The sequence below is a fragment of the Aythya marila genome (assembly GCF_965140915.1).
Source record: "Aythya marila genome assembly, chromosome: 6".
Classification (NCBI taxonomy): domain Eukaryota; kingdom Metazoa; phylum Chordata; class Aves; order Anseriformes; family Anatidae; genus Aythya; species Aythya marila.
In genome coordinates this window covers 15,884,228-15,911,130 of record NC_139047.1, presented here as the reverse complement: position 1 = coordinate 15,911,130, position 26,903 = coordinate 15,884,228, and the positions used below count along the sequence as shown (strand labels likewise).

General features: G+C 36.0%; 1 protein-coding gene across 1 annotated transcript in view; it reads left to right on the top strand.

Annotated features, from left to right (window-relative positions):
- OSBPL6 (oxysterol binding protein like 6) overlaps positions 1–11,560 on the top strand; it is a 47,791-nt gene extending 36,231 nt beyond the window's left edge. Inside the window, exons 12-22 of the mRNA XM_082764051.1 lie at positions 38–175; positions 2,480–2,567; positions 2,752–3,005; positions 3,188–3,325; positions 3,691–3,754; positions 4,379–4,457; positions 5,706–5,850; positions 6,941–7,085; positions 8,094–8,220; positions 8,786–8,908; positions 9,963–11,560. Coding sequence (XP_082620177.1) covers positions 38–175; positions 2,480–2,567; positions 2,752–3,005; positions 3,188–3,325; positions 3,691–3,754; positions 4,379–4,457; positions 5,706–5,850; positions 6,941–7,085; positions 8,094–8,220; positions 8,786–8,908; positions 9,963–10,071 — 1,410 coding nt within the window. The 3' untranslated portion in view covers positions 10,072–11,560. The remainder of the gene's footprint in view (positions 1–37; positions 176–2,479; positions 2,568–2,751; positions 3,006–3,187; positions 3,326–3,690; positions 3,755–4,378; positions 4,458–5,705; positions 5,851–6,940; positions 7,086–8,093; positions 8,221–8,785; positions 8,909–9,962) is intronic.
- Positions 11,561–26,903: the final 15,343 nt, after the last annotated feature.

Genomic DNA, 26,903 nt, shown 5'->3' with positions numbered 1-26,903 from the left:
TAAATAATACTTTTATTTTTCTGTGCTTTATTTGCAGACAGGTGAACAAATTCATGTCAGTTTGCCATTGTCCCAGCAAGTTTCTAATGAGAGCAGACTCTCTATGTCTGAATCAGTGTCAGAGTTCTTTGATGCACAGGAGGTGCTTCTGTCTGCCAGCTCATCAGAAAATGAGGTAGGCTATGATGGCACGCTGCAGCTTTGCTGTCAGATGGATTCAGGTATTGCTGCCTCTAGTGGATGATTATTTTTAATGCTGCTTAGCGTAAAAAAGTGTCAGAACGCATAAGATGTAGATAAATTCATATGAGACTCATTCACGATGGGCTGCAGAGGTTTCCTGAAGTATAAAACTGAGCTGAAAGTTGTATAATTAACGTGTTCAGTACATGTCCTTGATAGACTATGGCAGTTTCAGATATGGATGACAGACAGGACCAAATAGGTCTGTCTATGCAGATTTTTATTTTAAAGTACTCATTAAAAACAAAGAAAAAGTCTTCTATCATACATATAAGGTTATTCTGTGTAATCAGAGAAGTAGACAAGCATAAAAAACTGCCTCATTGAAGCTCGAAGGGGAAACAGTTGGATACTTTGGGGCCCTGTGTCACATGGCTGTCCCCACCTTTCCCATGCAATTTATCTTATTAAGTGACCTGGTATATTGTGGGTCGGCACTTCAGCATCCTATCAGTTGTGCATCAGATAAGCGGAGATTACCCCTTGTCTTTTTTGTTGTTCATACTTAACTGTTTTCTCTATGTGAGTTTTGGAAAATCATCTGTGATTAATTATAATTAATTCTAAGAAAGCTGTTTACAAAACTGCTAAACTCAATCACAAACTACCATGATTCTAAATAAAATGATTGTCTGCAGAGCAGACTGTTATAATTTGCTTCCACCTTCATTAAGAGCATTGATCTCTTTAACTTGCTAGCTGATGAGCTCTGTCAAAATTTCATGGGTTTAGAGTTTCTCAAGCTTTATTTTTCTAACCATGCAAACTAAAAGCAAGCCATAGTTTCAGACAGTGGAGAACATCCTGTTTCTAAATTGTCACTGTCCAGTGTGTGTTTTTTTTTTTTTTAGGAACAAATGGCTTTTTTTTTTTTTTTTTTTGTCCTGAAAATCCAGTTTCATGTTACAAATTACCAGTTCAACTGGCTTGTGACCATAGCAGCTTCATGCAGAAAAAGAGTTTGCCAAAAGGGTGGGTTTGTCCAGAGCTGCTGCCTTATAATGGGAAACAATTACAGTGTTGAATTCTTTTATGTTAAATCGAGAGTGCTGTTGCCTGTTGTCAGGGTGTCTACCTGAAGCTGACAGTTTTAGTTTCAATTTCAGCCTCAGCCATAGCTTGCTCTCATAGCACAGAGAGGAGCCTGTGGCATTAGAAGTAAGCAACGTGAAGCAATGTTGACAGAAACAGGATAGGGAAGAGATATATTCAAGGCTGAAAGCAGTTGAGAGTAAAAGTATCATTTCAAAAATAAACAAAATGGGAACATTCTCAGTCCTTCCAGATTATGGAAAATCCAGAGTTTTCCCTTTTGACAAAGAGTATAAGTATCTAGAATGTAAAGTGTGCAAAAGTCTTCTATACTTTTTTTGTTGCTTGTGTCAAGGGGATGATTAGGTGCTAAAGATGCTAAACTCTTCAGGAAAGGCAGAAAAGAGTGGTTTATTTTCCTCAGCTATACAATTGCGCTGCCCTTCTAAAGCAAATTTTAAAATGAGCAATTTCATCCAATTTTGGGCTTGTGATAAACTATTATTTTTTTTCTCAATATCAGTTTCTCTGGATTGCAGTAGAAGCCTTTGATTCCCCAAAACTAGAATCTGTTTTTGGCTCACTTCAGCTAATCTGAGTGGCAGGCACTCCATCAGACTCCAATAAAACTTTTTTTCTTAAACTGAAAATCCTTTCTTTTGCAATTAAATTTGTCTAATAAATGTAAAAGAATAAGTCATTTATAGAGTTTGAGAGCTCGGGCTTCTCATATGTTTAAAAAAAATCTTGAAAGTAGTCTTAATGCTAATGTAGTTCTTGTTTTGCAAAATGATAGGTCAATGTCTATGTATTTTTTCGCTGACATACAAGCTACATTTTAATGTTGGATTCTGTATAAAGACCAGGAGCCTGTCTGTCTCTTCTCACTTCCAACCCCAGTGTGTTGTATTGTCAATTTTTTGTTGATCCATGACCTCATTTGAAGTCACCCTTTTGCAAATTTAATGCCTACATTTGGCTTCATAATAGCAGTTCAAAAACATAAGGAGAGCATAGCATTTGTTTTGACAATGTTAGCAAATTGGCAGTATGGACTGATTGAAACATCTAGTTGATTTAGTTAAAATATATCTAATTGGGTACAGATGATTTCTTTGAGTATTTGTGTTTCAAGTAATTATTTTTGTATAATTTGTCAGTATGCTTTATATATACTTGACTTAATTGATATTTTATTTTTTAGGCTTCTGATGATGAATCTTATATCAGCGATGTGAGTGATAATATATCAGAGGACAACACCAGTGTTGCAGACAACATTTCTCGGCAAAGTATATTGCTATGTTTTGAACTTTGGGAAATAATGTTGGTTTTGTTCATATACCAGACTTACTGCTTCTCTATACAAGACCAACTCTGCTGCTTGCTTGTTCTGGTGGTGAATTTGGTTCAAGGAATAAATCTTTTTTTCTTAAGGTGGTGCTTTGTTGTGATAATATTTTTTTCTCTTCTCAGTTCTCAATGGTGAGCTAACAGGAGGTGCATTCAGGAATGGACGGCGAACTTGTCTCCCAGCTCCCAGTCCTGACACCAGTAACATCAATCTGTGGAATATTTTGAGAAATAACATTGGCAAAGATCTTTCCAAAGTATCCATGCCAGTTGAGCTAAATGAACCTCTGAATACCTTGCAACACCTCTGTGAAGAACTGGAATACAGTGAACTCCTGGACAAGGCTGCAGAAACAGATGATCCTTACGAACGCATGGTAATAAATTTAGCGTAGCACTTCTTATGCCTATATTAAAAAGGGAGCTGTTGTGTGGAGGTCTGTGCAGAGTCCTCTCTCACTCTTCCTGTTCACAGAAAATGTGTGATACCCTACAGTGATGGTACATGCACAGGAATCTTTGCCTATTTTATCTTATATTCTTGTCTGCATTTCAACAGGTTCTCATAGCTGCTTTTGCAGCGTCAGGTTATGCCTCTACATACTTTAGAGCGGGAAGCAAGCCATTTAACCCAGTGCTCGGTGAAACTTATGAATGTATTAGAGAAGACAAAGGATTTCGATTTTTCTCAGAGCAGGTGAGGCTTATTTCTAGATGGACACCGATGGTAATGTTTAGACTTTGGTTTCTTTGTTTAGTAGATTGACCTTGTTTTTATTTTCTGGTTAAAAAAGGTTTATTTTCTTGATAGTAAAAAAAAAAAAAGGTGGTAAGTATGAGTGAACCTCATTAAATACTGGAAGGTATGTTTTCATATTAATCACTGTAGTAGTGTTGTTTTAAGTACATAGTGTAAAACTGAAGCATAAGTTTCATCTGTTTTCATAGCAACATAAGCTAATAGATAGTTTGGGCTATTTAATATTGTTATATTGCAGTAATAGTTCTATTGTCTTAGAAATGAAAATTAATTGCTTTTAACTCAGCCAAACTGTTTTTCAGGTTAGCCACCATCCTCCCATTTCGGCCTGTCACTGTGAATCGAAGAACTTTGTGTTTTGGCAAGGTATACCTTTTTAATTCAAAAGCATAAAACCTGTTTTATTAGCACGTAAAAACTCTGTCTGTACAAGCTGAGCTTTTGTTTGGAACTTACCCCAAATTTTTATACTTACAATTTTTGTAGTAACATATTACAAACTGATGCTCTGAATTACTTCACTCCAAATTCTCAATTTGAAGAGTGAGTAGATGTGTTACAACTTTCCTTGTCACTTGCAGTCTGTTTATACTTTTCTGCTTAAAAGATTTTTAAAAGAAAATTGTTATTTCTTATAAACACAAGCAGTTCTTTTTACACAGTTGAACAAGCAGCTGTTTCTTTTCTTGTCTCTACTGGCATTTGCATTTAATTTATATGGAACGCTCTCATGAGAGATTTGACAGTAATGTAACACAGGCATAACTCCTAGAAGAAAATCAAAATTCTCTTTATTTTTTTCTGACCTCATGCCATTTTCTAGGTTGTTTTATTTTATTTATTTGTATTTTCATGACAATCTCATACTGTCCTGTTTTAAACTGGATGATGTAGTATAAGTCATCTCATCTGTCACAGATCACTACGAATGGAAGACTTTGGTCTTTTTGGTTTTGTAAATCTTTCACTATCTTTCACTATTATATTCAGATATCAGGTGGAAAAACAAGTTTTGGGGAAAATCAATGGAAATTCTGCCAGTTGGAACTTTGAATGTGACACTTCCAAAGTAAGCTCGTTTTTATTTCCTTTTGGCTTGGTCTTTGATGTAGTCTAATCTAAGCTGTTTTGTGACTGGATTGGGTAAAGTGTATGCAGAGATTGCATGAATTGTATGGGTGACAGCGCCTAGCTCAAATTTCTCACGAGTCTACAGATGGAGATATGGAAGCATTGCTAAGCCTGAAGATTCATTTGGGTTTTGGGAAGAAAAATGTACATGTATGAACTCTCTAGAAACTGACAGACAGAGGAGAATGGAAATGTTTTAGGAGAGAAAACACAAGTTCTACACATACAGTAGTGATCAACTGTTCAAAACAAGGCTTCAATATAGGACTGTCAGCACTGCTAGCACTGTCCTTACTAAAGCTCTCAGTAGTGCTGTTTCCTCAGAAGAACTGATAATGCAACGTCGTTTTTCAAAATGTCAAAGCCGAAAAATGTTCTTCAGATGTTGACTGAGTAGTGAGAGGAAGAAGTTTCAATACAAATAAAGCTGGTTGTAAGTCGAAAATATTCAAGGAGAGGATATTTTAAATACATCTGCAGGTTTTGCAATACTATTCCTGCTCCTGTATGTTGCAGCCATCTTTCTTTCTGAATCTAACAGTATGGCATTCTTTGGGACTCCATATCACCTTTTTATCTGTCTCTTGAAATAGAGGTAAATGCACTCATGAGCAGCTTTGTCTTCTGTCTCCATATTTGTACCTCAGTCTTTGAAGGAGAATGTACTTTGCACATTCTCTCATTTTAGTCCCTTGTTTGACAACAGAGGTGCTCTGAATACGAGTAGTTGTTACAGACGAAAAGGGATGGTGTGCCAGTTAGCTCCTGCCTACTTCCTTTCTGTTCTTTCCTTCCACATTTATTTTGCTCTATTTGTAATTCAATTGCATTGTCTGCCTGTGGCCTAAATCCAGCCTTATGTTGATCTTTGGGTCCAGCACTCCTGGAATTGAGGTCAAAGCACCTTAATGCTCTGGGGAAAGTGAATTTGCCGTGCAGGACTTAAGTGATTCATGCCATCTTGATTTGTGGTTCATAGCATCATTCCTCAGTTCTCCGCACTAGACCATAGGTGACTTCCTCCATGTAGGATCAGTAATGAATGACCAGAACCTATTATTTTAATAAAGTAAGCTATTGTTTCAAACATTTTTGAGAAATATGAAGTTGTATAATGGCTTACTTTTTTTCTCGTTTATGATCTTGATTAATTTATATTACCAACTACTTGTTAATCTATTCTTAGGTATGGAGATTACTATGTCTGGAACAAAGTCACTACGTGCATACATAACATCCTTAGTGGAAGGAGGTGGATAGAACACTATGGAGAGATAACTATCAGAAACACAAAAAGCAGTGTTTGTATTTGTAAACTCACATTTGTCAAGGTAGTGTATGTATTCTAATGCATTTCACCTATTTATAAAAATACACAGTTAAAGTATGCGTAGAGGTGTTTCTTCAGTATTCTGGAAATCCACATTCCACATTTTGCCTTACCAACATTTGAGAATATCTAAATCATCAGATAAGAGTGCAATGTCAAGTAGTATGACTTTTCCATTGAACTGGTACATTTGATATCAATGTCTTACATTGCTATACACTTGTGTGCTATACTGTTGTTGTTTTTAGGTTAAAAATAAAATGACAAAATTTCTTATCTATTAATACTATAAAAATGCAAAGTAACTGTATAGACTTTTGTGCCATATTACTTCTGCTTTTGCTAGAATTTGGCCATTGATATTTTATCTCTTTGGCTTCAATAGCTCACACTATTTTAATATCCAGGCAGGAACCATATATAAAAACAGATCAATATATAGATCTGTCAGTATCAATTATTTTCTCTAAAAACATGTTTGCCTTTGTATTATGACAAATTATATTGATACCATTGCAGTGTGAGCAATGGTGTATCACTGCAAATCTGAAGTTCGTGTCTTGTTGGATGTTCTGATGAGTGACCGACAGTAGATGAAGGTGTTAAATGTGTCTAAGAAAAGCAAAACAGAGAAGAGAAAGAGAAAGCAAATACCAAGTAATAGTGGCTGAGAGTCTTCCCTGCTACAAACAGCAGTGTGCTGGACCCATCAAAGTTTTCCTTTATATATATATTCAGTACCTCCCCATCTGGAAAGAAGAGAGTTAGGTGCTTGTGATCTTGCAGCTTTCAAAGTCTCATTTTACTGCTCTATTTTTGGGGATTTGGGTTAATGAACAACAATATATTTCCCGTATGTTCTGGTAATTAACTGTACTTGAATACCTTATGCTGAAACCACATATCAAGTCATTCAAGGTTTCTTAAACTAAAGCAATTAATAATCAAATCATCTGAATTTTGAATACTGATATTCTTGGTTTCAGGTGAACATTTCTGATACAAAATTTGGACAGTTAAGATTCATGCAGTAACTGTTTTGGTACAGAGTAACATGATAGTTAACTCGTAATTCTTCATTAAACTTGCAGGTAAACTACTGGAATTCAAATGTAAATGAAGTCCAAGGTGTTGTGATTGATCAAGAAGGGAAGGTGGTGCATCGCTTGTTTGGAAAGTGGCATGAAGGTCTTTACTGTGGGGTTGCACCTTCAGCCAAATGTGTATGGAGGCCGGGTAAGAAACTTGTGGTAAACTCTGGCGGGCACCATGGTATAACTCTGTAAAACAGTTTGAGCCATCATTTTAAATACACAAAATACCATGGGGGAAATATTTTTTTTTTTTACTAGATATATAAATAAGAATTTACAGCAGTTTATAATAATGATAAGTGGAAATGCTCCTACAGGGCCTAGACTTTTACATCTTGTTCTGAATATATGGCTCCTGGTCATATATTCTGGGGGACAACCTAAGAATAAAGTTAAGAAAATAATCAGGTGTCTGGGTCTGCCTGACTGCTTTCTCACAGAGAGAGGGTAACTTGTTTGGATTCAATAGAATAGGAAATATCATTTTACCAATTTTACCAAGTTTGCTGTCTTAGTCCTTTATTAAACTGAAGGACTGGTCTTCAGTGATGGTGAGCTCCTGTAATTTCAGTAGTTGAATTCAGCTTCCTTATTGCTTGCTTAGAGACTTTGGCATTAAATTACTCTTCCTTTGCACATACAGTATTTTTCATATGTGCAGAGTGAATATCCAGGAATTGTCATTATTGCTAATGCTTTGCACCCACTCTGCTCTGATTACTTTTAGTGCTGAAGGTTCAGAACAGTGTCCAATCAGTCTTCAAGCAAGTGTATGTTCCAAAATCAACACTGAAGATTAGCTAGGGTTAGCTTGTATATAGATGTCTGATAAACCTGTTTTCCTAGTAATGGGAAACTGTTTAGCTTAAAAATCTTAAAAACAGTAATTTTTATTTAAAAATGAAAGATCATAAATGTTTTGAATCTATTATCATATAATTATAACCTATGAAAAACAAGCAGTTGAAATTAATACTGAGTGAACATTTTTCTCTCTGGAGAATAGCTCTTGATGCTTAATAACTGTATATAAGGGTAAAATATATTAGTATTTTTTTCTTTTATAATTTAATAAATAAATGAGTCTCTTACATATTCAGAGTAATAGTAATAGTAAAAACGTTTTTGTTTCTCATGCATATGCATACAGGCTCCATGCCAACCAATTATGAACGTTATTATGGCTTCACGAGGTTTGCTATTGAGCTCAATGAGTTAGATCCTGTGCTGAAAGATCTTCTTCCTACAACAGATGCACGATTCAGGCCAGATCAAAGGCAAGAATGCTTGTTTAAACACTTAATTTTCGGTCATTTTAAGGCTGGGATTAGCTGAGTATTGAATTTTGTTTATGTCTTCACTACAGTCTGAACTTGGAGGATTCTGCTAGCAGAGAAGGTACTCAGTACTGCAATCAAATTTCTGCTTTACCCAGTTGAGGGAGAGTAGAAAGTATCCTGTTTGTAAAGCTATAATACAAGTCTTTTAGCAGACGTAGGATTCTTCATGACAAGCTGGAAAGACATGCTCTGTAATGTCATGCCCTCCAGCTATGAATTGAGGCAATATTAATTCCCCCCTAATTCTCAGTTCACATTACTTCAGCATCTGTGATGCATTGAAGTAGCTAAAGAAGTTGTATGCCTAAGGCTGAAGGTCAGGTACATGCAACTGGGGAGTCAAATATCAGTTATTCTCATTTTATGGGGTTATGACTAGATCTTAAAGTACAACACAGACAACAGGCTTGGTTTCTGCTCGTCTTTTGTGTTGACTGGTGCTGGAAAATCCCTTCTTCTGGATACTGTATGATTGCTATAGGACCTGCTATTATCCATACAGGCTTCTGGAAGAAGGAAATGTAGAAGCAGCAGCATCAGAGAAACAAAGAATAGAAGAACTCCAGAGAAGTCGGAGGCGGTACATGGAAGAAAACAGCATTGAATATGTACCCAAATTTTTTAAGTGAGTCTTTTCATTTCAGTAGAATTCTCTCTGTTTTTATTTGTGTAACTGGACAAAGAACTACATCAATTACCACCAGCATAATCTGTTTAATCATGAAAGCCTGGAAAATGGCAATTGTAATGATCAGATACCTAGTCTCAGTCTGAAGCAATTTTTATGTAGTTTAAAGCTTTGTAATGGAGAGTATCTGATCATTTTCTCACAGTGGGCAACAGCTAACAATTCTGCTGCACCCCATGGCCAATGGTTTTTGAACTTTGAAATGGAATAGAAGTATAGCGTTCTAGGAGCTGTTAGCTTAGATCATTGCTAGCTCTTAGGAGGCTATTGTTTTAAGCCATTGCATAAACAAAGTAATAATTAGGGACCTGAACAAAAAAAAGCATACGTACACACACATACATATAATGTATATATATGCATTTAAATTGCAATTGATTTATTTTTGAGAGTGTTTTTTTTTTTTTAATTAATCATTCTTCTGAATCAAGAAATACTGAATCATATCAAATAGTGTGATAGCTTGGGGAATCAGAAGTGAACAGATTGAAAGTGATTAATCTGTTTTTTTTTTAGTGGAAAATTAACATAATCCAGAGCAAACAATCAAGTATTCTGCAAGCTAGATATCTTTTTTTGATCCCCTGCACAGAACCTGAATCTGTTATGACCAAAGAGGCTTTTCACAGAATCACAGAATCACAGAATTTCTAGGTTGGAAGAGACCTCAAGGTCATCGAGTCCAACCTTCAACCTAACGCTAACAGCCCTCCACTAAACCATATCCCTAAGCTCTCTTTTGTAGCTTTAAAACCTGCTTACCAAGATCAGACAATGGATTTGTAGGTTTGATTGTTTTCTGAACTTTCTACTTCTGGCACAGACAGAGATTGATTTTTGTTTTTAAATCCCTGACTGGTCTTACCTCCTTTTGAAACATTAAATCAGATTTAATGTTGGGGATAGATCAGAGAGGTATGGAATTTGATTGTAAATTGTGTAGGAGCAGAGATCTATGGTCAGATCTTTATCTTTCCTTTTTCTTCTACAGAAAAGTTATCGATGCTAATCAAAGAGAAGCCTGGGTTACCAATGAAACCTACTGGGAACTGCGAAAGGATCCTGGATTTAGTAAAGTAGAAATTCCCGTGCTCTGGTAAACTGAGAATGTAGATCTAGTAAACATATCACTCTCCGAAGAAAAAATAACTATGCACAATATGTTTCTTATAGCTAAGCGTGGTTTGTGGGTCTATGGAAAAACCTATCATTTGCATTTATATTCATCTTTATAACGGACTTTTGAAAGTGCATTAGACCAGGCCCCTGACCACTTCTGGATCTTTTTAATTTTGCAGCAGCCATTAAAAAAAATAAAAAAAATAAAAAAAAAAAAGGAAAGAAAGAAAGAAAAAGGAACAAACAGAAACGTTTTAAAGTTTCATACACTGAAAATTCAGAACAAGAGAAGCAGATGAGTTATCCAAAGTCACTCTGAAGAGGTGGTAAACACAAAACTGCAACCGGTGCTTTAAACAGACATTACGAGTAATGTAATTTAAATTAAAAAAAAAAAAAAAAGGAAGAAAAACAGAAAAAAAATCCATTTTGTTTCAACTATTTTTGTTAAAAACTCTTGCGTCACCACACTGTCATTTCTGGCTTCAGGTTAGTCCTTTGGTGTGATGTGCTTGGACTGACCTTGTCAAAAAGATAGGCTTTTCTGGAAGCTGTTCCCATTCATATGCCATTGTTCATGCCTTAAACAAAATATGAAGATGTACAGTAAGTCATTTTAAAATATGTATGCTTAGGCTTGTGTGAAGGGCAGATTTTTAAAGCACTAGGATTTTATCATGCTATAAATATTAGAGAACCTGTCTTATTTAAAATCAAAAAACAACCAAACAACTGTATTTCAGAGGGATGAGGTCTACTGTACATGCTTTAGCTTTGGAAAGCTGGTTGTATAATCAGACTGAAAAGAAGCTGCTAACTGGTTAAATTTGAGGTAATTTTGGTAAATGCATATGAATAACTAGTCAGAAAAATCATATTCTAAATGACTGATTCTGAGATGTGATCATCTCTTAACACAGACTGGACATGGTCTTACAGCGAATCTCATTTCTCTATAACTGCTTATACAATTAGGATTCCCTAAAGCTTTGCAACAGTGTTAAAGCACAGAAAGATTTCATGGGAAGGTCTCTGGCTTCGCTCTAGAGGTTGGATAGTACTTTAAATGCAACTAATGTTTTCTGCCATACATGCTGTTTACTGGCTCCATTCTTTCCCCATCCACTCTTCTTATCTAAATTTATAGTTGAGAGTAGGGAAGAGGTTCCCATGCACTGTAGATAGCTACTACTACTTGTGTTGCCAAAATAACTTTTGTGCAAAATTATATTTTACAATTTTTCATAAAGTGATCCTGTATGTTTTGGTTAGGAACCAAGTCTCATATGTGTTGCTAAGCCTCAGTTAATATATGTGGGAGAAGTCTTGGCATTTTCTGTGTGAAAATCTTGGAAACACTAACGAGTAGAAAGACAGGTTTTAATAAAATGAAAAAATAACTTTATTAGGTAAAAATTGCATTTCATATGGTATGACCTAGTCTTCCATTTACACACACATAATACATCCTCCAGACACTGATGTATATGCACTGTATCTGTATTTCTTTCTACATATACACAGCATACATAATGCACTTTTTTTTTTTTTTTTTTTTTTTTTTTAAGATTGATTCCAGTAATGAGACCTAAAAGAATGATTGGATAGCTATGTGATCCTGCCAGTAGAGTTGTGTGAACAGCTCTCAGTGGAATACCACATGTACCCATCCCTCTACCTGCCTCTTCCTTTTGCAGAGTCAGGTCCCTACAGAGCTGAGATTACTGTGATTATTTAATACCCATTTAGTTCTCAACCTTGTTTGTAAGGCAGAACAACTAGCTACTGATGTATTCCAGCTTCTTCACACAGTTACGTTATCAGGAAGAAATATGAAAAAATTAGATAGAATTTTAAAGAATTTTGAATAGTAAACATTGCTTATGAATGCTTGGTATAAAAAGTTGTGTGCAGATTACCAGGATTTCTTCCAAAGAAAATTGTGAATTATTTGAATAATGATATAGTTTTCTTTCCTACTTGAACCAGTTTTTTTCTGCAGCTGTTATTATAAGAAAATGAAAATATATAATGGTTTGTTTGTTTTAATCATACTTGGTTGACTTCATCATACTTGCTTTAATGGTGTTACACTATGAATCAAATTGGCACATTGTGTCCAAAATAGCAATTATTTTATGTCACTTCCCTTAAATGCAACATTATTATTTACCCACATTACACTCCAGCCTGTGTGCAGTTCACTGTGATATTAGAAAGTATTAGAAAGTGCGTGATTGCAAATACATTTGAGGGACAGAAACTGCATGTTCTCTTTCTTTTACATTTTTTTAAGTTGTCTTTTAATTTAAATATAGAAATAAGTTTAGTTTTAGTGTTCTAGTGTTCTCTGAATGCCATTCTTTGCAATGCAAACTGAAACTTGGTGAACACTGAGGATGTTATCAGTGCTTGAATTATTCTTTTACAATTATTTATCTCATACTCATTGAAAGAAAAATAGCTTTCAAATTTTTAGAATTAAAAAAAATGTGATGTGCTTAATCTTTTATTGAAGGAACTGTTTAAACGTACTGGATGTTAAATTAACTGATTGTTAAATTAGTTAATTATTAGTTAGAGGAATTGCAAAGCAAAGTGTTGCAAGATATTGTTGTCTTTACCAGAATTCTAACAGTGCCAGCAGGTGTGCCATACGGCAGTTTCCTATAGTACAGAATTCTCTCACAATTTTCTGTGTAAAGTCGATTACTTTTTTCCTGCAACCATGGGGAGACACTGGGACATATTTTGTGCTGTTTCTAGAGAATGGATTACTAAAAGACAGGTCCTGGGGCTCGTGCCCAAACTATGATTTGCAGACATCCTATGAGATGTCACCATCTCTGAGGTGAGGGGGATGGCAGGCTGCCCACCCTTCTGCCAGTGCAGTGCAGTCAGATTTCCTGCAGTGTGGTGGGAAGTCTGTTTTGCAGCCTGGCACCTGCTGTAAGCACTTGCTGCTTTTTGGCAATGTTGCTGCTGCCTGACCGTCCATGCCAGCTTGTGGGATGTTTGTGCCCCAGGTGGAGACCTTTCCATTTCTGTTGAACTTCACAAAGTGTCTTATGGCCCAGGGCTCATGCTGAGCAAGGTCCTCCCGACAGAAGCTCTGCCGTTTGGTGTGCCATTGAATCCTCATTTAATGCCAACTTGTTAGGGTGTAATCTGTGTCCTTGCCCAGGTCACTGGTGAGATAGCCATCAATAAAGGCCACAAAATTAACCCCTTCTTGCTGGTTGCCATTGGGGTGTAAGCCATTGGTCAGTGCTCTTTAAGCCTGGGGCTTCAGGCAGTTTTTAGCCCACTGAAAACTCCTCCATTCAGCCAGGCAGTATTTCCTTTGGTAAGGCATAAAAGATACTTACTCAGTAGATTTAATTGCTACAGGTTTAGTATACGGTGAAAATTAGTGTATTTAAAAACTCTTAAACAATTTAGGAAGTTCTGACTTTTATTACAAAGACATTTTCGCTTTTTCCTGTTTTCTCAAACTACATATTTGTGTATAAAATACACAGCCCTTATACCTTATTTCCACAATAGTGAAATGTACCTTCAATTAATATTTAAAAGTGTACTTCAATTTGTTCCTTGTTCCGGATATGATTCGTTAACAATAGCTATTTTCATCAAAAGTCATGTCATCTTACTTAACTTCATTCCTATTTAGGATCCATATTAACAAGATGGCAGAATTTTCTGTGTATTAGAAACCGTTACCTCAGCAGGAGATAAAATTTGAATATGAGTTGAAACCGTTACCTCAGCAGGAGAGAAAATTTGAATATGAGTTGATTTTCATATTTTTACTGTGATTAAAAAGTCATCTCAACACCCATTCTACTTCTAGACTGATGTAGGTTGCATGAAATAAACTATTTTTGTATTTGGCTTTAAAAATGTAATCCCACTGTAATACTCTGGTCATCTTATAAATACTATTACCCTTTTTTCTCCTCATTTTGATCTTCTGACTCTGAATGAACTTTTATATTATTTGTGAGTTCTGTTTGAACAACAGATACCAGGCTGATTTTAAGTATTGCGGGAGATGCACGTTGCCAGCACTGGTGAGATCAGAGACAGAGATCAACACTAGCTGTTTAAAATGTCATTGGCTGCAGTTGAGGAATTACCTTTATTTCAGTTGTCAGGATTAATACTGGAGCTGCATAATGAAAACAAGAAGAGTTTTTTAGATTAAATATACCTGAAAGGTAGTTATTTTTGATCATGCACTAAAATCGAAGGGTTATGTTAAAGAGAGTTCCGTGTGGCTAGGGGAAAAATGATCAGCGTTAACAAAATTGTGTAAGAAACACTGGAATGTCCTCACCAGTCAGCCTGTGTTACAAACAGACTTTGGAGAAAGCTAACAAATGTGTTATGTCGTAACTGCTTATCTCAGTGACTACTGGAGCTGCTATCTAGCATTTTCTTCTTGGCTGGCATTAAGTAACAGTCGTCAAAATAGTATAAAACTTTAATTTGTTCTTTTGAGCATATATTATTAAAAGTAGAGGCGTTCAAGGATACAATTGCAACTACGTTTTTGTGTTCATCTACTAAGATTGCAAGGGAATGCCTGGTTACTTTTATTATAATTTTGCATCACTCAAAAGATAAGTTTCATGGAAAACGTTGTTTTTTGTTTTTTTTTTTTTCTTTTTTTTTTTGTCATAGTTGCTTTTAACAGAAGAATCTAGACTGTGTGTGTGAATAAAGGTTTAATTATTCCTGGGGAGGATATCTCCCTAAGCTACTTTGGAAAAGTGAATGGCATCCATAAGAATGTTAAGAATCTCAGTAAGCTCAAAGAAATGGCCTATTTACAGCAGTTTATTTTATTTTTGTGTTATATACCATAAAGGGGTCTACTTACAAAAGCAAACATTCTTCGCTCTTTAAACTTGAATGTATAAACCCCTTCATTGATGAGCTTTGGTACACATTCCATCTTCCTTCCACTAAATTTGAAAGCCTCTTTCTAAAACCTCCTTTGGAAGATTTTTATACAGTATCTTGTAAGTTAAAAAGTGACAGCAATGTACTTGTAGCTGCTTTATATACCCATCTCCTCCTTTGCCGAGTTTTGTGGTATTACTAAACCCATTATGTCTTTAATTCTTCTTCCCTTGTGTTCTCTAACATACCTCAGAGAAGGGAGAGAAAGACTGCAAGAGAACAGTGAAACTAATGACAGCAATTCTGTCAGTGACACCATTGTAACAAAAGAGAAAAAAATAGGAAAATTTCAAACTTGCATGAATTAAAATGTCAGAGCAGCTGTTAAATCTGTTCCAGGCAGGTTATGTTAATACCATTTATCTTTCCACTGATCCATGACAGCATGAGAAAAGGGAGGATTGGTGACATTTGTTCTGAATGAATTCTGAAGGTGAGGGAAAGTTTTATTCCATTTATAAATAAAAACTGCTGTAGACAATGTTTTGGTAAAAGTATATTGGTAATGTGGACAAAGAGAGTTACAGATTTTATAAATATGGAAACCATAAAGTTGGAACATATATTCCAGTCAGCAGCATGTAAGATACTGTCATGACCTTTGAACAGTTCATTGGCAAAGCTACCTATACGTACCCTTAGAGCAGTGATCCAGATGTTGTCTCCCATGAAACACTAAAACATATTTCCATATTTAGTGCTACTTGTAATAGTCTGCATTAGTGAATGAGGGATATCTTACGCTAAGTTATAATCTTCTTGCCATAAACTATTAGGAATGCAGAATGGGAAAAGGTGAGCAGATTCCTGCAAAAATGCAGAATTGGGTAACTTAATTGTTTTACTGTGGGCATCCTTATGATGAAAGTCATACAAAAGCAACACTTAGAGTGATAAATATTCAACCAGAACAATTCTTCCTTGTGCCAGTCAGTTCAGCCACAAATAAATATTTTTCCTTTATTTTTTTTTTTCCCCCCTGGAACTGTATTGCTGTTTATGATTGCATTTGTGACAATTGGAGACTGTTGCGCTGATTTCTCATGCCCACCAAGGACAGTCAGCAGTAGAAAAGATTGCAAGTTCAGATTTCTTTTCTTGTAATCCTGTGTTCCTTTGTCTCGTAGTCCTCTTCCTTTGGTAAATTCACCTCAACCAGGAATATTACAGTAGCATTTAAAAAGTTAATTTTAGTTTAACCTTCAGTATTTTCTGGGCAGAGGAGAATTCAGGATTTCTTCTTTAACTGTGTTGAATAAATAGAGATGTGATGTAAAACTATCATCATATTTGCATAATATTTTATAAAAAATATTTGAGATCAGACCAGCAATAATGAAATAATACATAAAAATTTTAAACATGCATTTTTCACCTATCTTGAAGTCAGTGTTGAAACTTACCATTCTAATATCAGGATAGAATTGATGTCTATTTAGTTCTTAAAATAAGTGTGACTGATATTCTTTGGTGGTTTAAAGGTAGCATAACAAATTCAGATCACAATAAATTTTATATTTAGCTGGGTTTCAAACAAGATGTGACTATGAGCTGAGAATAGATGTTGATGAATATATATTGGTATGCAGACATATATGCAAAGATAGCAACTAATAGCTTTGTTAAGCTTTTGCTATAATTAGTAAAAGCGGTGTTCTTGTTTCTTTAAAATTATTTATAGACTAATTATTTTCAAGCATTCATTCCCCACTAAGAATTAATTACATGTCAAGTTTGAGTTTTAAAAATTAAACAGTGTTTGGAACTTGACAGGCACGGAGGATGGTTCTCCTGTCATGCAATTAATGCTCAGATCTTGCTAAACCTCCACTTTCCAGATTAAGGTAGACGTAGAATAATCATTCACTAAAATTTTGAAATTTTGTGTGGACCCAAAATAAATACTTGTAGGCTTTTTTTTTTTTTTTTTTTTTTTTTTTCTGGATGGGATTCCTTTTCGTATATTGATTCGTGTCTGAAATTTACTATATAATAATTGAGAAATCAAGCTGTTAGCATCTTATGTTTGAAATATTTTCCTTCACCAAACTGCTTGTTCATTAACTGTTGCAGCAGGTTTTCTGAAGCAGATGTTTTATTTAGTGTATAAGAAGACATCATAAAATTGAACTACTGTGGCATCCAGAGAGATCATTAAGATAGTTTTGTATTAGGAGATTAGGTATGTTCGCTTTGTTGAAACCAGTAGCAAGCTTTCTTCTTTCAGTCTGTATCTACTTCCCTTTGTATAAATATCTTTTTGGTGAATTGCAATTTCTGAGCATTTCAACAGCAGAGAATTCTGTATTTTCTCTCCTTTTGCACAAAGTTAATACAAACTGGAAGCAATGTCACACTTTTTGGTGAGATTAGTTCCCATATGCACACATGTGATGTGGTAAATTCCAGTATTTATAGACTGCTCACATGCTGAAAATGCCATTATAAGAGTAAGGTTTAGATTAGCTGTCAGTTTTACTTTGCTTACTGAGCTTCATCACTTTTATCAGCATTTACTTTCAGATGGGAAACAACCTTGCACCATTTCTTTACTACGTAAAAATGTCAAAACATAAATAGCTAAATGGGCATTATTTGCTGATTTTCCATACCTCTGTGCTTATTTGACAAAAAAAAAAAAAACAAAAAACAAACAAAAAAAAACCAAACACCCACACCAACAAATCTCTTGATTTCTTGTGCACCTTTATATAGCATCTTTGTAAAAGGTGGTCCTCAGAGTCTTTCCACTGCGATTATACAATTGTGTTAACTAGAAAGGTATTTAATTTTTTTTTTTTTTAAAGATGAATTTTAAAAGCAAATAGTTGCTTTCTAAGAAGCCCAACATAAAGAGTCAGTGCTGCTTTTCTGAGTAGCAGATAGACAGTGATTGTTCTGGAGGGCAGTAACACTGTAACTGCAAAGGGTCTATGTACATTGATGCACCAGACAAAAATTTTTATGTTGTTTAAAAGGAATAGGAAACTGTCACTTAAAGGAAAAAAAAAAAAAAAAAAGAAAAGGAGAAGCATTTATGTATCCAAATACAGAAACATTGCCAAAAGCATTATTTTTGAACACTGCAATATTAAACTGCACCTGCAGCACGCTTCATTTTGTGCTCAAAAGTTCAGCGTGGACTTCCATAAGATGAAGGTGAAAAAGATACTGGGGAAAAAAAGTCAGTACAATAATTTTTAAATGACTCAATTGAAAATTGATGTGCAAATCTTTGTGTTAAAAGCTTTATAAACTACTTAAAGTATTGCAATTCTTAAAGGTTTAAATTTAGTGATTCATAGTACATTGAGTAATTTAAAATAATAAAAAAATCTTCATCTTGATTGCTTTCCTGCAAATGCTCACTCATTTTTGCTTGACTGCCATTTTGGGGGATCTTTCAGGATGATGATTCTTTACATCTTCTTGATCCTATGCTCCAAATACTGACTGTAAATGTGCCTGTAAAAAGCACTTCTACTGCTTACAGTTACTAAGCATCAACAGTTGATGAAAAATGTAGGTAGGATATAATTTGTATTAGACTTTTAATTCAAATGCAATAGCTAATCAGCAATGTACACCCCAGATTTTTTTCTGCTTGGACTCTGATCTTGCACAGGCACCAGTACATCCTTAGGATACCTACTGCAAGTTGTCTCATTGAATTCAGTTAAAAAGATGTAGATATTCATGTTTAAATGAAAAGGCTCAATGTTGACAGTTTTAAGAAATCAAAACAATGTACCTGGTTGCACCAGGCTTTGTAACACACGATTTTTAATCCCTATGAGCTTAAACAAATTAACACCAATGCAGATGAGGCTGAGCAGCTCCTGTTGATACTCCGTTGAACTCAGTGAACTTCCAGGGGAGTGGATGGTCTGGCTGCTCAAATCATATTTCAGTTTCAGGCTTGTCGTGCAGTCAAGCATAGATATTCAGCTACTTACACTTAAGCTTATTTTTGACCATGTGCACAGTCTCATGGAAGATCAATGTGTGAAATGCAGCTGTATTCACTGCTTGCCAGTCAGAGCAATTTATTCAACTTTGACTCTTGCATTTTGGGACCTTATTCTGGGGCTTGCAGTGTTTAAGAATCAGTTAACGTTATATCTCTGCAAAGATCAATTATGTATGACATTTGGAAGAAAATGCAGGAGAACAGATCATTGACAATTAATCATACTGTCTCACTCTGGCAAGCTTAATTGTGCGAATATTTGCAATTCCTGTCCCTGTTTCCCTGTGCGCTCCTCAAGCCAGTGTGAGCCAGAGCAAAGGCTGCTAGTGCCATATGCCAAGGGGAGCAGGAGACTACTTTTGCTGACTTGTGAAGAAGGGATGGCTAACTAAGAGCATGCTCCAAATCTCAGCCTACAAAGCATGAATGTGAGAAAGTGCCTCCCCTCTCTCCTGTTAGGCTTTAGCACATCAGTAGAATTACTGTATTTGGGATATTGAGTTCTCTGGCTACTTCAGAGATCAAACCCACTCGCTAGCTGGGAAAAAACAGTGAAAAAAATAATTTCAAGTTCTCACGTAGCACAGCTGCAATACACTTACTCTGTGTCTTTGCACCCATGAGTTGTTTTTGACCATGCTGTTGTAGTAACCCTGAATGCAGATGAGGCCTCATGCCGACTACCTCTCATGCAATAAATAATAAGCTCATGCAGCAGTGGGTGTTGGTGATGATCCTTTGGGAACAGGAGCATCTGTTGGCCACGTGATTCAGGGAGGTGGTAGTGGAGGTAGTAGTAAACAAGAGAAATTACTTTAATTAGGAGTTTAATCCAGTGATGCTCGTGGTATAGACAATACCCACGATACCAACTCCAACTGAGGAAGGTCCTACAGCTTCTAGTAGGAAATAAAGGTGATCTTGGCTATGCTATAGTTTCTGTTTTGCTCTAAAATGTAACAAAAGATGTCATCTGTTTCCTTCAAGCTGAGCCGGATTTATCAGGACGTTATGTCCAAAAAACACACACACAATTTTAGTTTTTGAGGAAACATGATGCTCTTTTACCTGTTGCAATGTAATTGGATAATGCATGTACAAATGACTTGTTTAGCCTGCCAATGAATGTTGCTAATGCCTTACCAAAAAAAAAAAAGCATATTTTTTGTATTTTTTTCCTCAGAGGCAAATCCAAACAATGCTAGATTTGGGAAACTGTTTACTGAAAAGCATTTTCTAATAGATCTCTGAAGAAGTGCAATTGTATAATTATTAGTTCAGTGCATACAGTACATTGTCTCCATCACTCTGTACACTGCTGCTATTAGTGCTTGTTCTAATAAAACTCAATGTACACTGTTTAATCTGCTGTCATCTGTGTTCTGATTTATTAACATGAGAAATGCCACAGAATATGAGTCTTGAATGACTTGTTTGTAACTAGGTAAGTGGACTGGCTATTAATCGTATAATTCTGAATATATGTTGTGCAGATTGATTTTGTAGAGGTGGCAGCAGTAACACTGAAAAAGCTGCTTCTCAGAAGCATCATCCTGTTCCTTTGTAACCTGTTTCCACTGCAGGATTATTTTATAATACTTGTGCCATGTGACTCTCTGTGCAGTTCCTTTAAATCTGGCAGGAGCTACCAACTGCGGCCTCAAAGAAGATAATTTTCTTTTTGGCAGTTCCTAGTTTTATCTTTGTGCTACAGCTGGTCAGAGCCTTTTTTTTTTTTTTTTTTTTTTTTTTTTCCCATGTCAGCTTGCATTTTGTGATTAAAGGGAGCTTGTGATATGTTTCTCAAGTTGTATGTGAGAGAGTGGGGGAAATGGGTTCCTGATGTTCTCTAATAGAATTGAAAAAAAAGAGGTGTGGAAATAGAGGGGAAAAAAGTTACTAGACACCCACCCATTCTAATATCTTCGAAAAAACAACAGTATGTGGGATTTTTCCGTTATGTGTTCTTGTCTGTTGTTCAACCCTTAAATCAATTATATTTTATTTAAAATGAAAGCACAGTAAAAAAAAAAAAAATGTTTTGGGGCAGAAATTAAAGTTTGTGTTGTTTCTTGGCATTATAGAAGAACAAGTGTTCAAGCAGTCTGGAAGGCTGCCTGCCTGGAAGCAATAGCAATGGAGTAAAAACACCTTTTTCACGAATTGCAATTTAAAATTTTTTATTATTATTAATTTTGTATGTGGTGGCAGAATATATGTCTGATGTCATCCAAACAGATGCTCTGAGTATGGATGTAGGCTCTGAGCTAATTTTCTGTTAAACAGTTACTTCAGTGGAATTCAGCTTGGGTTTCACATTTCTGTAGTTTGGACCTGTACTTTGCCTCTCAATGTTTGGAAAAAACAGTCTAACTCTCTTCAGTGACGGTTGCTCAGCAAAATCGGTGTGCATAGATAAAGAGGGAAAAGTAAAATGTCATTACTTAATTGAAAAACCAACCGCTAAACCTTTGGGAAGAAATGAGAGTGCAAGAGGCCTGTAAGGCAGCACTGCTGTTCTGCCTCTCTCTTGACATCTAAAGTAGCAGAAAAACTATTCCTTGAGCATGGGAATCAATTTCATATTTAAATTTAATCTAACCAAGAGACAGATGATTCTTCTTCTTCACCACAAACATGTAGGCACGGTGGTGTGGTTGAAGTGAGACAGTGTAGGAAGCTATTGACAGGATTTCATCCTGACTCAGCTAAAGGAGTTGCCCACAGAAAGCTGCTCCCGGTGGCACTGCCGGTACAAAAATCTGTTCTGATGGGATGATGCACAGCATTTTTTGCCTAGCCAACATATCAAGATGCATGGCTCTCCAAGTCCCTATTAGCTTATTAAATATTAAAAATAGCCTAAATGTTAAAACCCACAAGTATGCAATGTTGACTGTTCCTGCACCCGAATATGCAATTTTTTTTCCCCATTAAGTAATAATTACTAAATAAGATTAAAAGACACTAACTTGAAATGTTATTCAAAACTAATAAGGTGCAATGGGCTAACTGAGAAAGTACCCTATATTTTATTTAGACTAAGTGGTGAGTCTAATTTTACTTAAGGCCAGTAAATAAAATGTCATTCATTTAGACTGTGCTTTTTATTTCTGAAAGTTATGTGCAAGTTGTAACTGTTAAGCTAAGTAGTGAAGAGGGAGGCTAGGTTCTCTATCCATATCTATATCTCAAGAGCCTTTTTTTAAGGGTAAATTTAACAAGTGTTGAGGGAAAGTTAATACAGGACAGATAAAAGAGTGTTACAGGCACGAATCTGATATGAAAACAGTTTTACCTGTGATTAGATTACATTTGTAATCAATGCCTGTTCACATGGAAATCTTCCAAAGTAAAGTCAGATATTTACTTGCTTTTCTTATTGCTGTCTGTCTGGGTATATGTCTTTCTTCAGCAAAGAAATTAGACTAATTAGTAGCTCAAATTTCACAGCTACCCCAGTTTTCTTGACCGGGTTTTCTGGTGAGTAGGTAGAGGAAAAAATATAAATCACATTTCCAAGAGGTTACCCTTTTTCTACTGTAAGTGTATAGCAAATTCTGATAAGGACATTCCAGCTTTTTTATTTTTTAAATGTTAAAATTTAAGGTATGGATTATCTTTTAAGTACATTATTTTTGAGTGCTAAGCATGACACTTAGCTGTCAAAGAAACTGAAGTGATACAGCACAGGGGCACATGCATTCTTCAGTTCTAGTTTAGGAGCTAATTTCACTTAAATGCTGATCAGCCAGCACAGTACAACAGTATTAGTCACCCTGCTTTTTATGTTTGGTGACAAGATTTTTTTATGTGATCTGTCTGTTAATATGTTTAGTATCTGGAAACTGCTCAAGTATATTATTTTATGCTTATATGTGTGTATGTGGGGGGGGAGAGGGAAGAAAACTAGATGAGGAAGTGTTCCTGTAGCATGAAAAGAAACAACCTAAATAAGACTAGGGATGGTTATGAAAGAGGATGCTGAATTCTTGCACGCCCTACAAACACCTACGTCATTTAATCTGTTTATAAATAGTCTCCATCCAAAGATCTGAGAGTACTTTAAAATACTAGTCAGTTCTTGCAGGATCCTACTCAGGGAAGTGATGTCTTACCACAGCCGCATACAGTAGGTTTCGTAGGCTGAGCTTAATTGCCCAGTATCACACAGTGGCCAGTGGCAATGCCAAAAATAAATACAGTTAAGTCTGCTTCTTGGATGAAAATGTAACAAGAAGCAAGGAGCACAATGTCTATGCTGAAGGATGTACTGTATAGAGCTACCTTTACCAGTGCCCATCAGACAGACCAGCATGGACAGTTTGAATTATATCACAGTAAACAAGTCCTTTGTTTTGTAGTTTTTCTTCAGACATTGTGACACAGCAGCTACTGTTCTGCAGGTAAATGCTCAAGCCCACAATGCTGTCCTCCAACACAGAGATGCCGTATCACATATGCTACTAGAAGGCCTGAGCCTGTAGGGCAGCATCCTCTAAAGGAAAGGCAGTGATAAACCCACAATAAATCACACTGGGATGTTTGTTTCCAGGAGATCTGTCTTCACTAACCTAATAATACTAGATGATGAAAGTAGCCTTATTATGTGCAGTATTGTTTATGTAACAAATGACAGACCATTTCTTTTGGCTGAAATACGTGCCCTCTCCTCGTAGTTGATAAGTTTAAATGCAAGCATGCTGTCTCAGCAAATCTCTCCCTAGAGTACTACTTTTGCATTTCTTACTAGTAAATGCTTTACACCTAACACATCCATCTGCCCATTCTAAACATTGCCAATAAACTTAGGGCAATTAGAAGCTAAAGCTGGTATATTTTGTACACATCAACTATACGTGGTCAATTAATATTGTGTTATTGCAATATGTGTGTTTGAAGCACGGATCAAATAATCTTCACATCCACAGCCACAAACAAAGCTCTGTGACCTGAAAGGCAAGTCTGTGGAAGAGACGATGAAGCTACCACCAAAATGTTTGCTCCCTTATCTCTTTTGTGTTCCCTCATCATTAATGTGGCTTTAATGGGAAGGCAGCGAGGTAGTACAAAGGACCTAGCTGTGCAACACATTCCCTTTTCATCAACTTAACAGAAGGTGCTTGTGTAAAGGTGAGCAGGGGATGGTGCCAACCAGAAGCCATAAAGGAGCGAGGTAACTCCACATCTTGCAGCCTTTCATTTGTGTAACACTTAATGTAAAGGTCAGCTTTTAATACATTGATTGCTGGGCAAGTGCTGCGCTGTAATACTGCACCTCCTGACATGAAATCTGCCTTTTGTATGTACTGTAGGATGGGCTATGAATATGCGTTACCACAGTCTGTTCTGTGACACAGCATACAAGGAGGCTCCAGCAGTTTACTTGCATTGTCAACCTGAGGAGTATTATAGAAGAAACATCAGTTACAGTGAGTACATGTGCGCCTGTCTTCCAAACGGACTGTTAAATGCAATTTAGATTATCCTGATCGCTGACTTAAACAATACTACTCAGTTAACATTCCTGTGACATCAAAGTATTTATCTTTAAAGGTGTGCTTATCTAGAGAAATGTGTACTTACTCTCTTGAGTAACTAGAATGAAGTAAGGAGCAGAACAAGAGACAATTACTGTAAGAGCTGTAAGAGAGATTTCCCTTCATGGTTATATCAGATAATTACATTTAAAGGTGACATATATTCCACTATAGAACAGCCCTAATGTTACATATTAGATATCTGTTGGAAGAGTGATAGAACACTATAATAGAACTGGACAACAGTGTTTCCCACAACTTTTATTTTTTTTTTTTTCTTTTCAGATCCATTCTAAGTGGGGAAGAAAATGATCACAAAGTTCCCATATACATAAAACATGAAAGTCTATTAAAGTACCTATCTGTTGAAGCTTTTCATTATTATTATTATTTTTTCCTGTGAACATAGATAGTAGTGGAATATTCAAAAGGATCTGACCCCACAAGTAGAACATACTTTAAATGTGGGGACTTAAAACTGGGCTTCCTATAATTCGCATCCTTTAATTTCTGAGCTCTCTAATAATATGGCATATTTATCATGCTGCCTAGAGAAGTTTCCATAATGAACTGATTAAATTTCAGATACACAGGCAGTAACTTTACCAAACTGAGAGTTTAATAAAGTAAGTCTACACAAAACTAAAATACTGCCATAGCTAATTTAATTATTCCACTATACTGCATAATTGAAATTTGTGAACTGATTTAAAGTTTCACTGCATTTGAATTAGATAATAAAGAAATCCAACATGCAGGTATATGCATGCTGAAGCCAAGTCTGCTGAAAGCTTTAATCTGTCCTTAATTTGCTGTTCTTCCCACAACTCACTTTGGTACTGGTAGTCCCATCTAACAAATGTTTGATAGCGATGTTGGAATACGTTATGTCACAGCATACCTACGAAGCACAGAAAGCAGTATTGCTGACAGCACCCTCTCATGGTCCCAGGGAGAAGCCCACCCCTCCCTCTGGGTTTCTCCTAGTACCAGTGGTGGACACTAAGACACTTTTTCCTTACCTGTTGAGATCTGTTGAGCTTTGGTGACAAGCTGTCTGTCTCCCAACCTCTGTTGCTTTAATGTCCCCTTCTCCTCACACGAGGCTCATCTCCTCTCTGCCAAGAGTCTGTGGCAGCTTCAAGCACGTCCAGGCTGCTGAATGCCACCTCCAGCTGTATTCTAAGAACTAGTTTCTACCTAGTTATTTAAATGAATGTAACTTTTAAATCATCTTATAAATATGGGTATAGTATAAAATGACGCATATATGGAATAAGTCCCATAAGATGTTATTTTTGTCAGCTTCTGAAATACATGTATAACAGGATCTATATTGCTGAGACCCTTGCTTTTTAGGGAAATACTCATGCCATCTGCTGGGAAGTTATGGAATTCTGCAAGTAATTTTTCAGTAGCATTTTTTCTTTTTTTTTTTTTCTTTTTTTTTCTTTTTTTTTTAGGTGTTAAATTCTTGCACCTTTTTTTTTGGGGGGGGGTAAATGTAATATAGTTCAAAGGCACTTATGTCAGGAGGTCTGGCAACTGATAGCACCCTTTTGTATGCTAAGATGGTATGGTGCAATTTACTGGCATAATTTGGTACTGTTTATATGAGCTTAACTCTTTCAAGGCATACACCATCTCAGTTTAACTTAGTTTTCACTTGGATGTGCATAATTAGTAAATGTTTTCTGAAATGGCAGAGTTAACATAGTTGCACTCCAGTTCTCTGACTTGTAGCATGAGAATAACAAGCAGCTGCTGTGGCATTTCTGGTGGACGTTCTGGGTGTTGGAGTAACATGAGTACCACATAAACATATCCAATGAAACCACTAGTTACAGAAATAGTGCTAGGATCAGAATGAATATGGTCTTCTACCAAAAATATGTTGAATAAACAGAGGCAGCAGAGCTTAATAGCTTGTAGAAAAAATAGTCTCCTGTCAAACAGTTATTACAAGACAAACATGAGATGAATCTGAATCATAATCAATTTTAAGTATTTTGTTAGCATTTCCTTCTCTTTATAGCTTTTTGAAGTTTTGTTGATTTGTTTTGATTGAGTAAATATGTACAGGTTTTTTGTTGTTGTTAGTGCGGTGTAATGTGAATGACAGTCAGACTGAGCAGCAGCATTTCACAAGTTCAGTTCAAAGTCTGTATAGCCAGCTTCGAATTTTCAGCACCCTCTAGAGTAAGCAGGAAGCTTTGACAGCCTTTGCCTCCATCTCAGGCAGCTGAGGAACTCTCTTTTTCCCTTTGTGTTGGACTTCCTGATACTCTAACCATTTAAAAAATAATTATGAAAGTATTGGAAAGAACAGATATTG